We start from the raw sequence: 18,022 nt of genomic DNA, 5'->3' as shown, positions 1-18,022 counted from the left end.
CACGACGACTACGGCCACAAATTTTACTGTAGAGCAGTGAAATTCTCCAAAGTTGTAGCCACACTTGTCCTCTCTCTCACAATGTGTTTACTTTTTCTTTAGGATTTACAGTTTTTCTTTGGCGTGCCTTTTAGCGACAAGAGGAGCTCTCAACTGCTCCATTGACTCCAATGTTAATCGAGCAGAGGATTTTTGGAGAAAAGCAGAAAATCCCCCTTTTTGAAACTTGCTGTAAAATCCACATTTTAGACAGTAGGACCATAAAAAATAGATTCAGGTCTTCCTTAAACTCTTGTCTCTTTGACGGTGCCGTTTGTTTAGCCATACCATGTTTTGTTTTTCCATGGATAGCAGTTGTTCGGCAGGCCCGATTCGGCCGAAAACGAGCTCGTCAGAGCACCTGTGAGCTGCCTCAGCGGCGGGAAAGCTCATCCCCATGGCAACCGTGACTGCAAGAGCTGTGGCTCTCTCTCTCCCTGTAATAACTCTATGTCTCTCTGTCTTTGTAATTAAAACTACAGCAGAACTATAGGGGTCAAGAACTATAGGGGTGTGTGTGTCTTTGACACAGACACACATACACACACATAGACTGACACAAACAAAGTCAATATTGTGCGGTGCGCCAGCACCGCACAATATTGACAGAGGCACACAAACACAAACACACACACACACACACAGACTCACACACAGACTCATACACACACACACACACACAATAGTCAATACAGTATTGACACAGATCCACTCAGGTACACACAGACAAACACAAACACAGACACACACAGACAGACTGACACACACACACACACACACACACACACACACACATTCAGACACAAACACACACACACACACAAACACACACAAACACACACACACACACATACACAGAGACTCACACACACAAACACACAATAGTCAATACTGGGTTGTGCGAAGCACAACCCAGTATTGACACAGACCCACTCAGGCACACACAGACAAACACAAACACAGACACACACATAGACAGACTGACACACACAAAGTCAATATTGTGCGGTGCGCCAGCACCGCACAATATTGACAGAGGCACACAGGACAGAGGCACTCAAACACAGACACACGCACACACACAATAGTCAATACTGGGTTGTGCGAAGCACAACCCAGTATTGACACAGACCCACTCAGGCACACACAGACACAGACACAGACACACAAACACACACACACACAGACACACACAGGACAGAGGCACACAAACACAGACACGCACAAACACACAATAGTCAATACTGGGTTGTGCGAAGCACAACCCAGTATTGACACAGACCCACTCAGGCACACACAGACAGAGACACACAAACACACACACACACACAATAGTCAATACTGGGTTGTGCGAAGCACAACCCAGTATTGACTCAGACCCACTCAGGCACACACAGACAAACACACACACCCACAGTCAATATTGTGCGGTGCGGGAGCACCGCACAATATTTACAGAGGCACACAGACACACACACACAATAGTCAATACTGGGTTGTGCGAAGCACAACCCAGTATTGACTCAGACCCACTCAGGCACACACAGACACGCACACACACACAATAGTCAATACTGGGTTGTGCGAAGCACAACCCAGTATTGACACAGACCCACTCAGGCACACACAGACAAACACAAACACATTCAGACACACACACACACAATAGTGTCAATACTGGGTTTTGCGAAGCACACAACATTACTAGCAGTGCAATGCACCACTCTCGCGATTTCCCAAAGGGAAATTGTCTAGTTAGTGGTGCATTGCTATGCATGCACACTAGGCACCTCTATAGCAAAGCTATAGAGGTACCTAGTGTGCAATGCAAAGCAATGCACACTACTGTTATTCTGTGGATTTTTCTTCTTCTTCTTCCGCCCCGACTTTCGGTTCGTAACTCGTCTCACACCGTTGAGCGCACACTAACAAATGATACATCAAAACGTGCGGCTCGATCGGACTCGGTGTGCTTGTATTTTGTTCTCCAGAATATTCACGTTTCGCGAAGAAATTTGCGAAAAACCGGCCGAAATTTTCCCATAGAGAATGGCTGGGAAATTTTCAAAAAAGTCGCAAATTCTCCCCTTTTTCAAACAGTATCTCCTCTGGCATACTTTCACCTAGAAACACCATTCAAACTGTAAAATGTAGACACAAGTCTCGTGTATTCGGGGTGTATTCAACTTTTTCAAAAGTTGTGTAGTTTTTGAACTGTGAGCTCCAACTGATCATGAGTGATTTTGAAAAAATTCAGGCTTTTCAATGATTGTGTATTGCGGAATGTTCCAGGCTAGAGTGGGAGGTTAGAGTGGAGAGGCTTTAAAAAAACTCTCTGAAATTTTTTCTTTACACGACGACTACGGCCACAAATTTTACTCTAGAGCAGTGAAATTCTCCAGAGTTGTAGCCACACTTGTCCTCTCTCTCACAATGTGTTTACTTTTTCTGTAGGATTTACGGTTTCTCTTTGGCGTGCCTTTTAGCGACAAGAGGAGGTCTCAACTGCTCCATTGACTCCAATGTTAATCGAGCAGAGGATTTTTGGAGAAAAGCAGAAAATCCCCTTTTTTGAAACTTGCTGTAAAACCCACATTTTAGACAGTAGGACCATAAAAAATAGATTCAGGTCTTCCTTAAAGTCTTGTCTCTTTGACGGTGCCGTTTGTTTAGCGATACCATGTTTTGTTTTTCCATGGATAGCAGTTGTTCGGCAGGCCCGATTCGGCCGAAAATGAGCTCGTCAGAGCACCTGTGAGCTGCCTCAGCGGCGGGAAAGCTCATCCCCATGGCAACCGTGACTGCAAGAGCTGTGGCTCTCTCTCTCCCTGTAACAACTCTATGTCTCTCTGTCTTTGTAATAAAAACTATAGCAGAACTATAGGGGTCAAAAGGGGGCTGTGCGTAGACACAGACACACACACACATACACACAGTCAATATTGTGCGGTGCGGTAGCACCGCACAATATTTACAGAGGCACACAGACACACACACAATAGTCAATTGTGTGTGTGTCTGTGCGAAGCACAACCCAGTATTGACTCAGACCCACTCAGGCACACACAGACAAACACACACACGCACACACACATACACACAATAGTCAATACTGGGTTGTGCGCAGCACAACCCAGTATTGACTCAGACCCACTCAGACCCACTCAGACCCACTCAGACTTTTGACAAAGACACAGACACACACACACATACACACAGTCAATATTGTGCGGTGCGGTAGCACCGCACAATATTTACAGAGGCACACAGACACACACACAATAGTCAATACTGGGTTGTGCGAAGCACAACCCAGTATTGACCCAGTATCGACCAGTATTGACCCAGTATCGACCTATCAATACTGGGTTGTGCGAAGCACAACCCAGTATTGACTCAGACCCACTCAGACCCACTCAGGCACACACAGACAAACACACACACCTTTTGACACAGACACACACACACGCACCCACAGTCAATATTGATAGAGGAACACAGACACACACAGGACAGAGGCACACAAACACACACACAATTGTGTTGTAGATACACACTCAGATAGACTTATACAGGAATGCATTGGTATGAATACTAGCGGTGCAATGCACCACTCTCGCGATTTCCCAAAGGGAAATTGTCTAGTTAGTGGTGCATTGCTATGCATGCACACTAGGCACCTCTATAGCAAAGCTATAGAGGTACCTAGTGTGCAATGCAAAGCAATGCACACTACTGTTCTCCCCGTTCATCTTTTTCTTCTTCTACTTCCTTCCCGATTTTCGGTTCGTAACTCGTCCCACACCGTTGAGCGCATACTAACAAATGATACATCAAAACGTGCGGCTCGATCTAACTCGCTATGCTTGTATTTTGTTCTACAGAATATTCACGTTTCGCAAAGTTATTCGCAAAAAACTGCGAAAAATTTCCCATAGAGAATGAATGGGAAATTTTCAAAAAAGTCGCAAATTCTCCCCCTTTTTCAAACATCTACTGCTCTGGCATACTTTCACCTAGAAACACCATTCAAACTGTAAAATGTAGACACAAGTCTCGTGTATTCAGGGTGTATTCAACTTTTTCCTAAGTTGTGTAGTTTTTAAACTGTGAGCTCCAACTGATCATGAGTGATTTTGGAAAAATTCAGGGTTTTCAATGAGTGTGTATTGCGGAATGTTCCAGGCTAGAGTGGGAGGTTAGAGTGGAGAGGCTTTAAAAAAACTCTCAGAAATTTTTTCTTTACACGACGACTACGGCCACAAATTTTACTCTAGAGCAGTGAAATTCTCAAAAGTTGTAGCCACACTTGTCCTCTCTCTCACAATGTGTTCATTTTTTCTGTAGGATTTACGGTTTTTCTTTGGCGTGCCTTTTAGTGACAAGAGGAGCTCTCAACTGCTCCATTGACTCCAATGTTAATTGAGCAGAGGATTTTTGGAGAAAAGCAGAAAATCCCCCTTTTTGAAACTTGCTGTAAAATCCCCATTTTAGACAGTAGGACCATAAAAAATAGATTCAGGTCTTCCTTAAAGTCTTCTCTCTTTGACGGTGCCGTTTGTTTAGCCATACCATGTTTTGTTTTTCCATGGATAGCAGTTGTTCGGCAGGCCCGATTCGGCCGAAAATGAGCTCGTCAGAGCACCTGTGAGCTGCCTCAGCGGCGGGAAAGCTCATCCCCATGGCAACCGTGACTGCAAGAGCTGTGGCTCTCTCTCTCCCTGTAACAACTCTATGTCTCTCTGTCTTTGTAATTAAAACTATAGCAGAACTATAGGGGTCAAAAGGGGGCTGTGCGTAGCACAGCCCCCTTTTGACACAGACACAGATATAGACAGACTGACACACACAAAGTCAATATTGTGCGGTGCGCCAGCACCGCACAATATTGACAGAGGCACACAAACACAAACACAAACACACACACACACACACAATAGTCAATACTGGGTTGTGCGAAGCACAACCCAGTATTGACACAGACCCACTCAGGCACACACAGACACACACAAACACAGACACACACATAGACAGACTGACACATACAAAGCCAATATTGTGCGGTGCGCCAGCACCGCACAATATTGACAGAGGCACTCAAACACAGACATACGCACAGACTCATACACACACACACACACACACAATAGTCAATACTGGGTTGTGCGAAGCACAACCCAGTATTGACACAGACCCACTCAGGCACACACAGACAAACACAAACACAGACACACACAGACAGACAGACACACACACACGCACACACACATTCAGACACACACACACACACAATAGTGTCAATACTGGGTTTTGCGAAGCACACAACATTACTAGCAGTGCAATGCACCACTCTCGCGATTTCCCAAAGGGAAATTGTCTAGTTAGTGGTGCATTGCTATGCATGCACACTAGGCACCTCTATAGCAAAGCTATAGAGGTACCTAGTGTGCAATGCAAAGCAATGCACACTACTGTTATTCTGTGGATTTTTCTTCTTCTTCTTCCGCCCCGACTTTCGGTTCGTAACTCGTCTCACACCGTTGAGCGCACACTAACAAATGATACATCAAAACGTGCGGCTCGATCGGACTCGGTGTGCTTGTATTTTGTTCTCCAGAATATTCACGTTTCGCGAAGAAATTTGCGAAAAACCGGCCGAAATTTTCCCATAGAGAATGGCTGGGAAATTTTCAAAAAAGTCGCAAATTCTCCCCTTTTTCAAACAGTATCTCCTCTGGCATACTTTCACCTAGAAACACCATTCAAACTGTAAAATGTAGACACAAGTCTCGTGTATTCGGGGTGTATTCAACTTTTTCAAAAGTTGTGTAGTTTTTGAACTGTGAGCTCCAACTGATCATGAGTGATTTTGAAAAAATTCAGGCTTTTCAATGATTGTGTATTGCGGAATGTTCCAGGCTAGAGTGGGAGGTTAGAGTGGAGAGGCTTTAAAAAAACTCTCTGAAATTTTTTCTTTACACGACGACTACGGCCACAAATTTTACTCTAGAGCAGTGAAATTCTCCAAAGTTATAGCCACACTTGTCCTCTCTCTCAAAATATGTTTACTTTTTCTGTAGGATTTACGGTTTCTCTTTGGCGTGCCTTTTAGCGACAAGAGGAGGTCTCAACTGCTCCATTGACTCCAATGTTAATCGAGCAGAGGATTTTTGGAGAAAAGCAGAAAATCCCCTTTTTTGAAACTTGCTGTAAAACCCACATTTTAGACAGTAGGACCATAAAAAATAGATTCAGGTCTTCCTTAAAGTCTTGTCTCTCTGACGGTGCCGTTTGTTTAGCGATACCATGTTTTGTTTTCCCATGGATAGCAGTTGTTCGGCAGGCCCGATTCGGCCGAAAATGAGCTCGTCAGAGCACCTGTGAGCTGCCTCAGCGGCGGGAAAGCTCATCCCCATGGCAACCGTGACTGCAAGAGCTGTGGCTCTCTCTCTCCCTGTAATAACTCTATGTCTCTCTGTCTTTGTAATTAGAACTATAGCAGAACTATAGGGGTCAAAAGGGGGCTGTGCGTAGCACAGGCCCCTTTTGACACAGACACAGACACACACACACATACACACAGTCAATATTTACAGAGGCACACAGACACACACACAATAGTCAATACTGGGTTGTGCGAAGCACAACCCAGTATTGACACAGACCCACTCAGGCACACACAGACAAACACACACACACACACACCCACAGTCAATATTGTGCGGTGCGGCAGCACCGCACAATATTGACAGAGGCACTCAAACACAGACACACGCACAGACTCATACACACACACACACACACACAATAGTCAATACTGGGTTGTGCGAAGCACAACCCAGTATTGACACAGACCCACTCAGGCACACACAGACACAAACAAACACAGACACACACATAGACAGACTGACACACACAAAGTCAATATTGTGCGGTGCGCCAGCACCGCACAATATTGACAGAGGCACACAGGACAGAGGCACTCAAACACAGACACACGCACAGACTCATACACACACACACACACACAATAGTCAATACTGGGTTGTGCGAAGCACAACCCAGTATTGACACAGATCCACTCAGGCACACACAGACAAACACAAACACATTCAGACACACACACACACAATAGTGTCAATACTGGGTTTTGCGAAGCACACAACATTACTAGCAGTGCAATGCACCACTCTCGCGATTTCCCAAAGGGAAATTGTCTAGTCTTCCTCTTCTTCTTCTTCCGCATCGATTTTCGGTTCGTAACTCGTCCCACACCGTTGAGCGCACACCAACAAATGATACATCAAAACGTGCGGCTCGATCTAACTCGCTATGCTTGTATTTTGTTCTCCAGAATATTCACGTTTCGCGAAGAAATTCGCGAAAAACCGGCCGAAATTTTCCCATAGAGAATGGCTGGGAAAAGTTCAAAAAAGTCGCAAATTATCAATGAATTCTCCCCCTTTTTCAAACATTAACTGCTCTGGCATACTTTCACCTAGAAACACCATTCAAACTGTAAAATGTAGACACAAGTCTCGTGTATTCGGGGTGTATTCAACTTTTTCATAAGTTGTGTAGTTTTTAAACTGTGAGCTCTAACTGATCATGAGTGATTTTGAAAAAAATCAGGGTTTTCAATGAGTGTGTATTGCGGAATGTTCCAGGCTAGAGTGGGAGGTTAGAGTGGAGAGGCTTTAAAAAAACTCTCTGAAATTTTTTTTTACACGACGGCTACGGCCACAAATTGTACTCTACAGCAGTGAAATTCTCCAAAGTTGTAGCCACACTTGTCCTCTCTCTCACAATGTGTTCATTTTTTCTGTAGGATTTACGGTTTTTCTTTGGCGTGCCTTTTAGTGAGAAGAGGAGCTCTCAACTGCTCCATTGACTCCAATGTTAATCGAGCAGAGGATTTTTGGAGAAAAGCAGAAAATCCCCTTTTTTGAAACTTGCTGTAAAATCCACATTTTAGACAGTAGGACCATAAAAAATAGATTCAGGTCTTCCTTAAAGTCTTCTCTCTTTGACGGTGCCGTTTGTTTAGCGATACCATGTTTTGTTTTTCCATGGATAGCAGTTGTTCGGCAGGCCCGATTCGGCCGAAAATGAGCTCGTCAGAGCACCTGTGAGCTGCCTCAGCGGCGGGAAAGCTCATCCCCATGGCAACCGTGACTGCAAGAGCTGTGGCTCTCTCTCACCCTGTAACAACTCTATGTCTCTCTGTCTTTGTAATTAAAACTATAGCAGAACTATAGGGGTGAAAAGGGGGCTGTGCTACGCACAGCCCCCTTTTGACAAAGACACAGACACACACACACATACACACAGTCAATATTTACAGAGGCACACAGACACACACACAATAGTCAATACTGGGTTGTGCGAAGCACAACCCAGTATTGACACAGACCCACTCAGGCACACACAGACAAACACACACACACACACACCCACAGTCAATATTGTGCGGTGCGGCAGCACCGCACAATATTGACAGAGGCACTCAAACACAAACACAAACACACACACACACACACACACAGACTCACACACAGACTCATACACACACACACACACACAATAGTCAATACTGGGTTGTGCGAAGCACAACCCAGTATTGACACAGACCCACTCAGGCACACACAGACACACACAAACACAGACACACACATAGACAGACTGACACACACAAAGCCAATATTGTGCGGTGCTGGCGCACCGCACAATATTGACAGAGGCACTCAAACACAGACACACGCACAGACTCATACACACACACACACACACACACACACACACACACACACACACACACACACACACACAATAGTCAATACTGGGTTGTGCGAAGCACAACCCAGTATTGACACAGACCCACTCAGGCACACACAGACAAACACAAACACAGACACACACAGACAGACAGACACACACACACGCACACACACATTCAGACACACACACACACAATAGTGTCAATACTGGGTTTTGCGAAGCACACAACATTACTAGCAGTGCAATGCACCACTCTCGCGATTTCCCAAAGGGAAATTGTCTAGTCTACATTAGTTATAGTTTAAATAGGATAAGCTAAGGTTCGAATTTAGCATCCCAAACCTTGATCAGATGGGTTTATATGAATTTACTAATATACTATAGACAATTTAAGTTCATTGAAAAGCTTGCATATATATATATATATAAAGTTCCTTTATACTTTAAAACTTGTCATCTTTAGGTAGTCAAAGCAACATCTTCAGCTGTTAATTCAGTATCCAAAGCAACAACAATGGGCACTCAATGCAATCATTGTTGTAATCATTGCTGTGGAATATTTATTGCTATTATGTAACTGCTTAGGCCCCCAAGAGTCCTCTGCCTAAAACAGGAATACTTTATTTTAACTAATTCAATTCTAAGTTAGTGCACTGTGAAAGAATTATGGAGCCTAGGGGTCAGTGGCTATTTTGACTGAGTTATTTCTACTTCTCTCTACTGTCAACCCCACATTTAAACACGGTAGATTCTGCTCTGGGGTTGTGTGGCAGCAAGTAACACAGGAAACACGGCACAGATAGAGGGAAGAATGAATGTGACAAGAATGAATCCCCCATAAGTACCAGAAAATTTGTGGATGCAAAGGGCCTGTAGTCAATCATCAGGACAATGATCTAAAGCAGACCTCAAAATCAACAACAGCAACAATCAACAACCAGCTTTTGGAAAACCCCTCTCACTTCAAACATCACTGAAAATCTGTGGGTATATCTTAAACATGCTTGTGTGTGCAGGATGGCCTAAAAATATCTCAGAACTTGAAGTGATCTGCAGGAAGAGTGCTTGAAAGGTCATTTATCAAGAATAAAAAAAGACTCTTAGTTGGCCACAAAAAGCTTGTTGGAAGGTTATCAACGGCTTGATAAAAATTTCATTTTACATCCTTGGGACAGAGTCCATTCCTGACAGGGAAATCTAATTTTACATAAAGCATGTTTGTAATTTTTGTTGTTCTGACATAGCTTTGATAAGCTCCCCAACTCAAGATTGTAGAAGAGAGCACTTTAATTTTTGTAAGTCAAATTAGCTGTTTCACATAAAATAAATTAAAATAACAAACCCACTGCCGTTTTATCAGCACCATACAAAACCAATGTTACGTAAACCTTCGAGGAATAAGGTCATGAAATTCAACAAGCTGCTGGTCTAAAAGGCTCTAACCCCTGCAGCCCCCACCTCTCTCCATTCCTCCTGCCTAACCCCCCCCCCCCCCGCTCAGGTCTTTTCTAGACTCCGCAGTCGCAGCCAACGAAACATCCGGCCCCTCTCCTCAGAGCTCTCCAGAAAGTTCTGCGATGTGGAGCGGCTATAAGAAGAAGCCATCTTTCTCTCACCACCCTCAGAGTTACCCAAGCGACGGCAAGGACGGTAACTACCTCTGTCAAGTAAGTGTGCTACTTCAGCGACTACTTCTGCTACCACTGCTTCGAAAAACACAGTTAGTGAGAATATTTAGCTGTGCGGCTGACAAATGCTAGCGGCTTCATTCAAGCTTAACGAAATAAAAGCTAGTGTGTGGTCAACAGAAACGGTCATTTAACCACATGTACTGCCTGTGATCGCGTTATCTGATTGAGGCACATGTTACTGTATTTTCGCCGTCATCGTAGCTTTATTTTGTTACGGTCATTTTCGCTAATGTGAACTTTGTTATAGAGTAATATTAGCGACCATTCATTTTTAGGTTTTTTGAAATGTGGCTCTTTCGCTTACAGTAGCATCGGATCCTAACGTTAACCCGTTTTGGACAAAATAGTAAGTCACAGCTTTGTGTAATATTCTCATGTGTTTCTGCAATAGTTTTTTTTTTTTTGTTTTTTTTTTTTTTCCTGTAGGTTCGTTAACCATGGTTCACGAAACCGGCTTCTACGACCTCTTGGGTGTCTGCCCCAGTGCCTCACCGGAGGAAATCAAAAAAGCCTACAGGAAGCTCGCACTGAAATATCACCCCGACAAGAACCCCAATGAAGGAGAGAGGGTGAGTTACATATAAGCAACCTTTAGGGTGTCCCTGCAACCGTTTATGGACAGCTGGAAATGCCCTTTCTAATTTTAAACAGCACGCCTTGTTGAATTGACAGCGGGATCTTTCTGGAAAGATCTAGCCGCAGTTCCTCTGTCCGGGTACAGGAAGATTAGCTCTCTGACACCGTTGAAACGCCTCGGGCTGCCCTGTCACTAGGACGTCAAGTTAATGTTTGAAATTGAATTAATTTAGTGGTCCTTCACTGTCCGTGTACACTATATCTTATATGCTCATTGGGCTGAGTTTGGAAAGGACTTGACACACTACAGATGCCTGCACATTTTTTTTAAGTTTTCAATGTCATGATCATAAAATATCTTGAAAATGTACAACAAGTAATCCTGATAAAGAGCCTTGGTCAGGAAACATGCATCTAATATCAGTCATTACGACTTATTAGAGAGAACCCTGGAGTGAATTACCGATTATTTATTATTGAAAGCTTTAAATGCAGTCTTGTTTTCCAGAGTGACTCAATAGCTTTTATTTCCACAGTTCAAGCTCATATCTCAAGCATATGAGGTTCTGTCGGATCCAAAGAAGAGAGACTTGTATGACCAAGGAGGAGAACAGGCAATTAAGGAGGGAGGCATGAGCGGTGGAACTTCACCAACAGACATTTTCAACATGTTCTTTGGAGGAGGAGGACGGATGCAGAGAGAGAGAAAAGGTAAGATTTGTATTTTATTAGTTTTATAAGTAAGGTAGCTAGGTAATGTGTATAACATAATGGTCACCTTACACATATTTTCTTCCCAAATTTCCCCAAGGGACCTCCCAAAGGGATTAATAAAGTATATTCTATTCTCTATTCTATTCTTTTCATTGTTGCATTGTTAACTTACATACTGATTACAGTTCCATGCAACTATCTGTGTAACATCAATGTGCAATAACCCAATTATTAGTGTGCAATAGTTGTGTACTATAGTCACTCAACTCAACAATCTCCATCTCATATTTATTTATGTATGTATGTATGTATGTATGTATATTTTATTTTTTACAGCAGCTATTTTCTTGTTTCTTAGTTTAGTCTCTTAGTTATTCTACCTTTGGAATAGTGCTTATTTAATCTTGTTCTGGCCATATTGGTCTCTTACTTATATCTTTCATACTTTCACTCACTATACTGTACCCCTGCTGTTGCTAAATGCAATTTCCCCACTGAGGGACTAATAAAGCATTCTCTTATCTTATCTTATCTTATCTTATCTTATCTTATCTTATCTTTTCCTATAGGAAAGAATGTTGTCCATCAACTTAGTGTTACACTGGAGGAGATGTACAATGGTACCACCAGGAAGCTTGGACTCCAGAAGAATGTCATTTGTGAAAAATGTGATGGTACGTATTATGTATTGTGATTTTATTTTTTGGTTTGTTCCTTTTTTAAATCCCATATCCAATCAAGTTAGTTCAGAAGTTGAGAAAATTACATTATTCTGCTTACTACAGGTTACGGTGGTAAGAAAGGTGCCTTGGAGAAATGTTCAAATTGTAAAGGAAGAGGAGTACAGGTGAAGGTGCAACAGATTGGGCCAGGCATGATTCAGCAGATCCAAAGCATGTGTTCAGACTGCCAGGGACAGGGCGAGAAATTTAACTCAAAAGACCGCTGCAAGAACTGCAATGGGCACAAAGTAGAACGCAAGAAGAAGATTCTTGAAGTTCACATTGACAAAGGTAAGTTCTCACCCATTTGAGATAGTCATATTTCTTTAAAACTGTAAGAAGTAGTGAGTGTGCTTTGAAAAGCAAACTAAACCAAAGATAAATGTGTTGTGCAGGTATGAGAGATGGTCAGAAAATTACATTCCACGGAGAAGGTGACCAGGAACCTGGACTGGAGCCTGGGGATGTGATCATTGTGCTGGATCAGAAGGAGCACCCCGTTTACCAGAGACAAGATGATAATTTAATTATCCCAAAGATGAACATCAAACTTGTTGAGGCCCTGTGTGGTTTCAGGAAGACCATTCAGACATTAGACAACAGAACACTCGTCATCAGCTCACAACCAGGTAATTGACTAAGATCAGGTGGTCTCCAGAGCTGGCTTATCTTTTTTTGTTTGTTTTGTAATCCAGATTTCACTAACATGTTTTTTTTTTTGATCAACAGGTGAAGTAATCAAGCACGGTGACATCAAATGTGTTCAGAATGAGGGCATGCCAATTTACAGGGATCCATATGAAAAGGGGCAGCTTATTGTTCAGTTTGAGGTAAGACACTGAACGTAGAACATGCTACCAGTGCCACACAACTGTCTGGGTTTAAATCTTTGCTAGATTCTTATGTTGCAGAAAAAAAACATTCAGTTCTGCTAACTGTACTTTATCCTGCAGGTGGAGTTCCCAGATAAACACTGGCTCCCAGAGCATCTCATGTTCCAGCTGGAAAGACTGCTTCCTCCCAGAGAAGATGTGATGATTACTGATGAGATGGAGGAGGTCGATCTCTGTGAGGTGGATGTGCGAACGCAACAGAAAAACTACAGCAGGGAAGTTTATGAGGAAGATGAGGAGGGTCCCAGAGGTGGAGTGCAATGTCAGACACAGTGAATGTAGTCTATGATGCAAATGTGTTGTAGAGCATTTGGGTTTCTTTGTTGTGATTGTTTTGGATTTTTTCTATAAGGTAATGCACTGCAAATTAGTCAGTTAAGTTTAAAGCAGTTGCCAATGCTATTTTTGTGCTGCTGTCCTGGAACACAAATATGCAGGTGGAGGACAACATTTAACATTTTATCTGTGCTCCAAAAGTTATCAAAAGTGTATTTTGGTGTTTTTGTCTCATGTTCTCTATTTAAGATATATCTTTTTTTTTTATGTCTATGTTTCTTAAGAAATCAATGGCACAAATGATTTCTTTTCATTCAGAAGCTGAACGGACTACTTGTATACTTTCTGTGAAGGTAATCTCAGTCATGACAAACAGTTTTGGTTATTTCTCAATAAAAGTCCCAGAATGCTTCAACTTTTATAACAGAATTCTTTATTGATTTAGTGAGATTTTACTTTTAGTATTTTGCATATTAAAAATGTTGCAAGTCAGTTTAGAAATTTATTGTAAAAGCTGAACATTTGTACAGTGACAGAACCTGTCATCAGTGAATGCACAACTACATTGTAATCAATGCTAAAATAAGGTATTTTTCAACAGCATGGCTTAATTACAGACATGATTAAGTGGGTCATCCCTTTTTAATGTTGCTTCCTCCTGAAAGAGCAACCTGTGAAGCAAAAATGAAAATGAGTTAGACTGCCTTCTAATTACAACTTAGGCATATGTCAACTAAAGGTAGTGATATGGGATTTTATACTCATGACTTTTACAAAATTTACAGCACTATCATTATTCCAGCATGTAGATGTTTTACCCTCTGTCAGTCTGGCCTTTCCTCCTTTTGGCTGGCACAACACAGTTGAGCATCCCACACAGAGTACCACAGTCTGTGCATGGCTGAACACAGTGGTGATCTTGTAGCAGCCTGCAAAGAAACAGTGTCAAACTGTAAACAAACTTTAGGTTCAGCATCTAAATGCACTTGGCAGATGTTTTCATGAATGCCATCAGTGCTGGGAGAAATACACAAAACCCTCACCTCAGTAAGCAGGCGTACTAATTCATCACTGTAAAAATACTCCATTGAAGTTCTTGAAGTAAAAGTTCTTTATTCAAAAGTTTACTGAAGTAAAAGTGCATAAGTACTGCCAACAAAGTGTACTTAGAAGAAAAAAAAATTTTTGAACTTAACTGACATTCAAGTACATCAAAACTGAACTTAAATACATTGAGTAAACGTACTTGGTTATCTAAATTGTCATCACTAAAATGTCATGTATGTAAACAATGGTTAAATCAATGCAAAATCATGACAGCAGTAATTGTGGAATGTGTGACCAAAAATGGCCAAAAACCACTGCATAAAACCTTCAGTGATTCTGTTCTTGTGTGTAGTGCATGTATAACACTCCCGGGAACTCTTGAATCTACCCTGCTGAAGAAACTTACCTGGGCACTTCACGTCCATAAAGTAGGAGTTTGGACTCTGAACAAGTCTTTTCTTTTTATGTTGTCTTCTCTCGTGGTCAATAGAAGGGTGGAGGAGGTCTTTGGCCAGCTAAAATTAATGAAAAGGGGTGACATTTAACTTGACAGGCAGTTTTATGGACACCCAAGCCAGGTTCAGTCAAATAAAAGTGCAACAGTGGTTTTAAAGGATTTGTTGTAAATGAAGCTAATTAAAATACAGACTTTTCTGATCTCATCGTAGAAAAGGTTTATAAAGGTAATTTAATCTCACCCTCTCTCTCTCTTGGTAAGCGATCATTTGTTTTTGTTTTGTTTTAAGCTTCAGAGAACACGGAAAATAACTGATGTTAGCTCACGTTTAAACGCTACCACGGATAATGAAAATACAGTAGCTTAAGCACGCACACTATATTTTTTTGCCTTAAAAGTAATGTTAATTATAGTGAATTTGTGTTCGTAAAGTCCATCTGGTGAGAAAAACGGCAAAGGCCTTGTGTAAAGAAAACACAGGTACGGACTGTTTCTTGGCCCGCTGCAGTTTATATCGCATACATACGTTTGAGTCTGGTGGGTTTCAGCAAGTAGTCGCCACCCGCGTCAGACTGAGCTATGTTAGCTAACTTGCACTCCATGTGCTCCAGCTGCTACATATCAACAACTCAACTTCGAGGTTTCATTAAGTGTACACTGTATGACGGTAGGAAGTCGACGATATAAAAGAAAAAGCTCTGACAACTGACAAGAGAGCACGATAACTCAAACACTACAAATGATGTCAAAACTTTGTAACTTACAGGCATTTTCACCGAGGTAGCCTTGCTTTTTTCTGCGCATACGTGGGCTGCGTGGGCAGAAACACAAACTGTGCAGTAACAGCATGGAGGCGGAGGGGGGAGATCACTGAACACTGTCAACAGGATATCTCTTCACTTCAACTTTGTAAAACATTACGCCTCTGTTCCAAAAAACTGAGATAGCCTCTTGGGTGAGGATCCAGGTGCGGTATTCCCCCCCACAAACTTTGAACATTTTTACCATTTTACCATACTTGAATTAAAAAGTCTGACATCTAACATCATATGTCTGTGATTGTAGCAGATACCGCAGAGATTATTACAAATATGTTAACTTTTAATTATATCAAAATTATGATTATGATGCACCATAAGTCCGAGGCCTCTGCAGTATTTGAGTGATTTGCAAAACAGAAAACTTTTTTTTTTTTTAATACAAACATACATAATACTGGTGTACATAACGGGAGATGTAAAAAACACCAGATTTGTGTTACTGTATGTCTTTAATGTTGGTCTCTAATAATCCAAGACCAGGGGCGGGCTGGGGTTGAAATTCAGCCCAGGTTAGTTTGGAGATGCCTTTTAACCGATCGCACGACGGACGCAAGTGGAACTGTGATTTTAACATGAATACCTTATTTGCAATATAAAAACAATCTAATGATATACATGATATACAGTCAGTAGAGTGTACTAAAGTAAGCTACATATGCTCACACATATTATGCATACTCAAAATTTAAAAAATTTAAAAATTAAAACTACTGTGTGTGCGCGCGGAGAACAGAGGCAAAATTCTGTTCAATTTCTGCTTAATTTGGTAGCGTGAAAACATGGAAAAGAAGATGCTTTGTGTTTTGCTTGCATGTGGTTTTTCTCAAATAAAAGCAATTAAGCATATGTGTGTGTGTCTGTGGCTTCTTTCTTAATTTACCCTGCTCGTCTTTCTTGTTTTCTTTTGACAGTTTGATGACTGACTGAGCAGCTGAGCCAATCACATTTCAGTAGAAACAGGGCTCAGCCAAGGGGGGAGTTATAGGTTTCAGCAGTGAGGATCACTTCCGCATTCAAAAAGCTGCAGTTCCTCGGCTGCCGCTGGGGGCTGGCTCCAAAAGTGAGTAATTCTCCATTAACCCCCCATGTTAAAATAGCCAACTTTACAGCCTAAAAAAAACATATTAACAGCCTGGTACATTTTTTGTTTTTGGTCTCTATTGATAGTTTCCACCTCCGCGAACACTGTGAGGGGGTGAATTTTTTTTTTTTACCACAACCATTTTAGTGTTATTTAGGCTGAAAATTCGTACATAAATTAAGGCATGACGCCTTACTATACTATGATGTTTTTTATGACATTTTGAGGTAAAAAAAAATTGTGACTTTTTTTGTCCGATTTTGACACCTTACTATACTATGACGTTTTTTATGACATTTTGAGGTTAAAAAAAATTGTGACTTTTTTTGGCCGATTTTGATGCCTTACTATACTATGACGTTTTTTATGACAAAAAAGTCAAAAAAAATTTTTTGACTTTTTTTGTCCGATTTTGACGCCTTACTATATACTATGATGTTTTTTTATGACCAAAAAGTGAAAAAAAAATGTTTGACTTTTTTTGACCGATTTTGACGCCTTACTATACTATGACGTTTTTTATGACAAAAAAGTCAAAAAAATTTTTTTTTGACTTTTTTTGGCCAATTTTGAGGCCTTAGTATACTATGATGTTTTTTATGACAAAAAGTGAGAAAAAATTTTTTGACTTTTTTTGGCCAATTTTGACGCCTTACTATACTATGACATTTTTTATGACATTTTGAGGTCGAAAAAAATTGTGACTTTTTTTGCCCGAAAAAAACGCCATACTATACTATGACGTTTTTTATGACATTTTGAGGTCGAAAAAATTTTTGACTTTTTTTGCCCGAAAAAAACGGCATACTATACTATGACGTTTTTTATGACATTTTGAGGTCGAAATTTTTTTTGACTTTTTATGGCCGATTTTGACGCCTTACTATACTATGACGTTTTTTATGACATTTTGAGGTCAAAAATTTT

The 18,022-nt window shown here is 41.4% G+C and overlaps 2 protein-coding genes across 2 annotated transcripts; one reads left to right on the top strand and one right to left on the bottom strand.

Moving 5' to 3' along the window:
• The first annotated feature begins 10,362 nt into the window (after positions 1-10,362).
• dnaja (DnaJ heat shock protein family (Hsp40) member A) lies at positions 10,363-14,104 on the top strand. Its single transcript, XM_041038693.1, has 8 exons — positions 10,363-10,484; positions 10,935-11,077; positions 11,621-11,795; positions 12,368-12,472; positions 12,584-12,811; positions 12,916-13,149; positions 13,250-13,350; positions 13,474-14,104. The coding sequence occupies exons 2-8, from the start codon at positions 10,946-10,948 to the stop codon at positions 13,687-13,689; spliced, it is 1,191 nt and encodes a 396-aa protein (XP_040894627.1). The 5' UTR covers positions 10,363-10,484; positions 10,935-10,945; the 3' UTR covers positions 13,690-14,104.
• A 1-nt stretch (position 14,105) lies between these two features.
• On the bottom strand, positions 14,106-16,056 carry rps27l (ribosomal protein S27 like). The gene is made up of 4 exons (XM_041038694.1): positions 15,958-16,056; positions 15,143-15,251; positions 14,508-14,618; positions 14,106-14,360 (listed from the first exon to the last, which is right to left on the bottom strand). The coding sequence occupies exons 1-4, from the start codon at positions 15,961-15,963 to the stop codon at positions 14,332-14,334; spliced, it is 255 nt and encodes an 84-aa protein (XP_040894628.1). The 5' UTR covers positions 15,964-16,056; the 3' UTR covers positions 14,106-14,331.
• Positions 16,057-18,022: the final 1,966 nt, after the last annotated feature.

The sequence above is a fragment of the Toxotes jaculatrix genome, chromosome 5, assembly GCF_017976425.1.
Source record: "Toxotes jaculatrix isolate fToxJac2 chromosome 5, fToxJac2.pri, whole genome shotgun sequence".
In the NCBI taxonomy this organism is placed as follows: Eukaryota; Metazoa; Chordata; class Actinopteri; family Toxotidae; genus Toxotes; species Toxotes jaculatrix.
The sequence above is the reverse complement of the archived record's forward strand: the minus strand, read 5'-3'. Positions and strand labels throughout refer to the sequence as shown.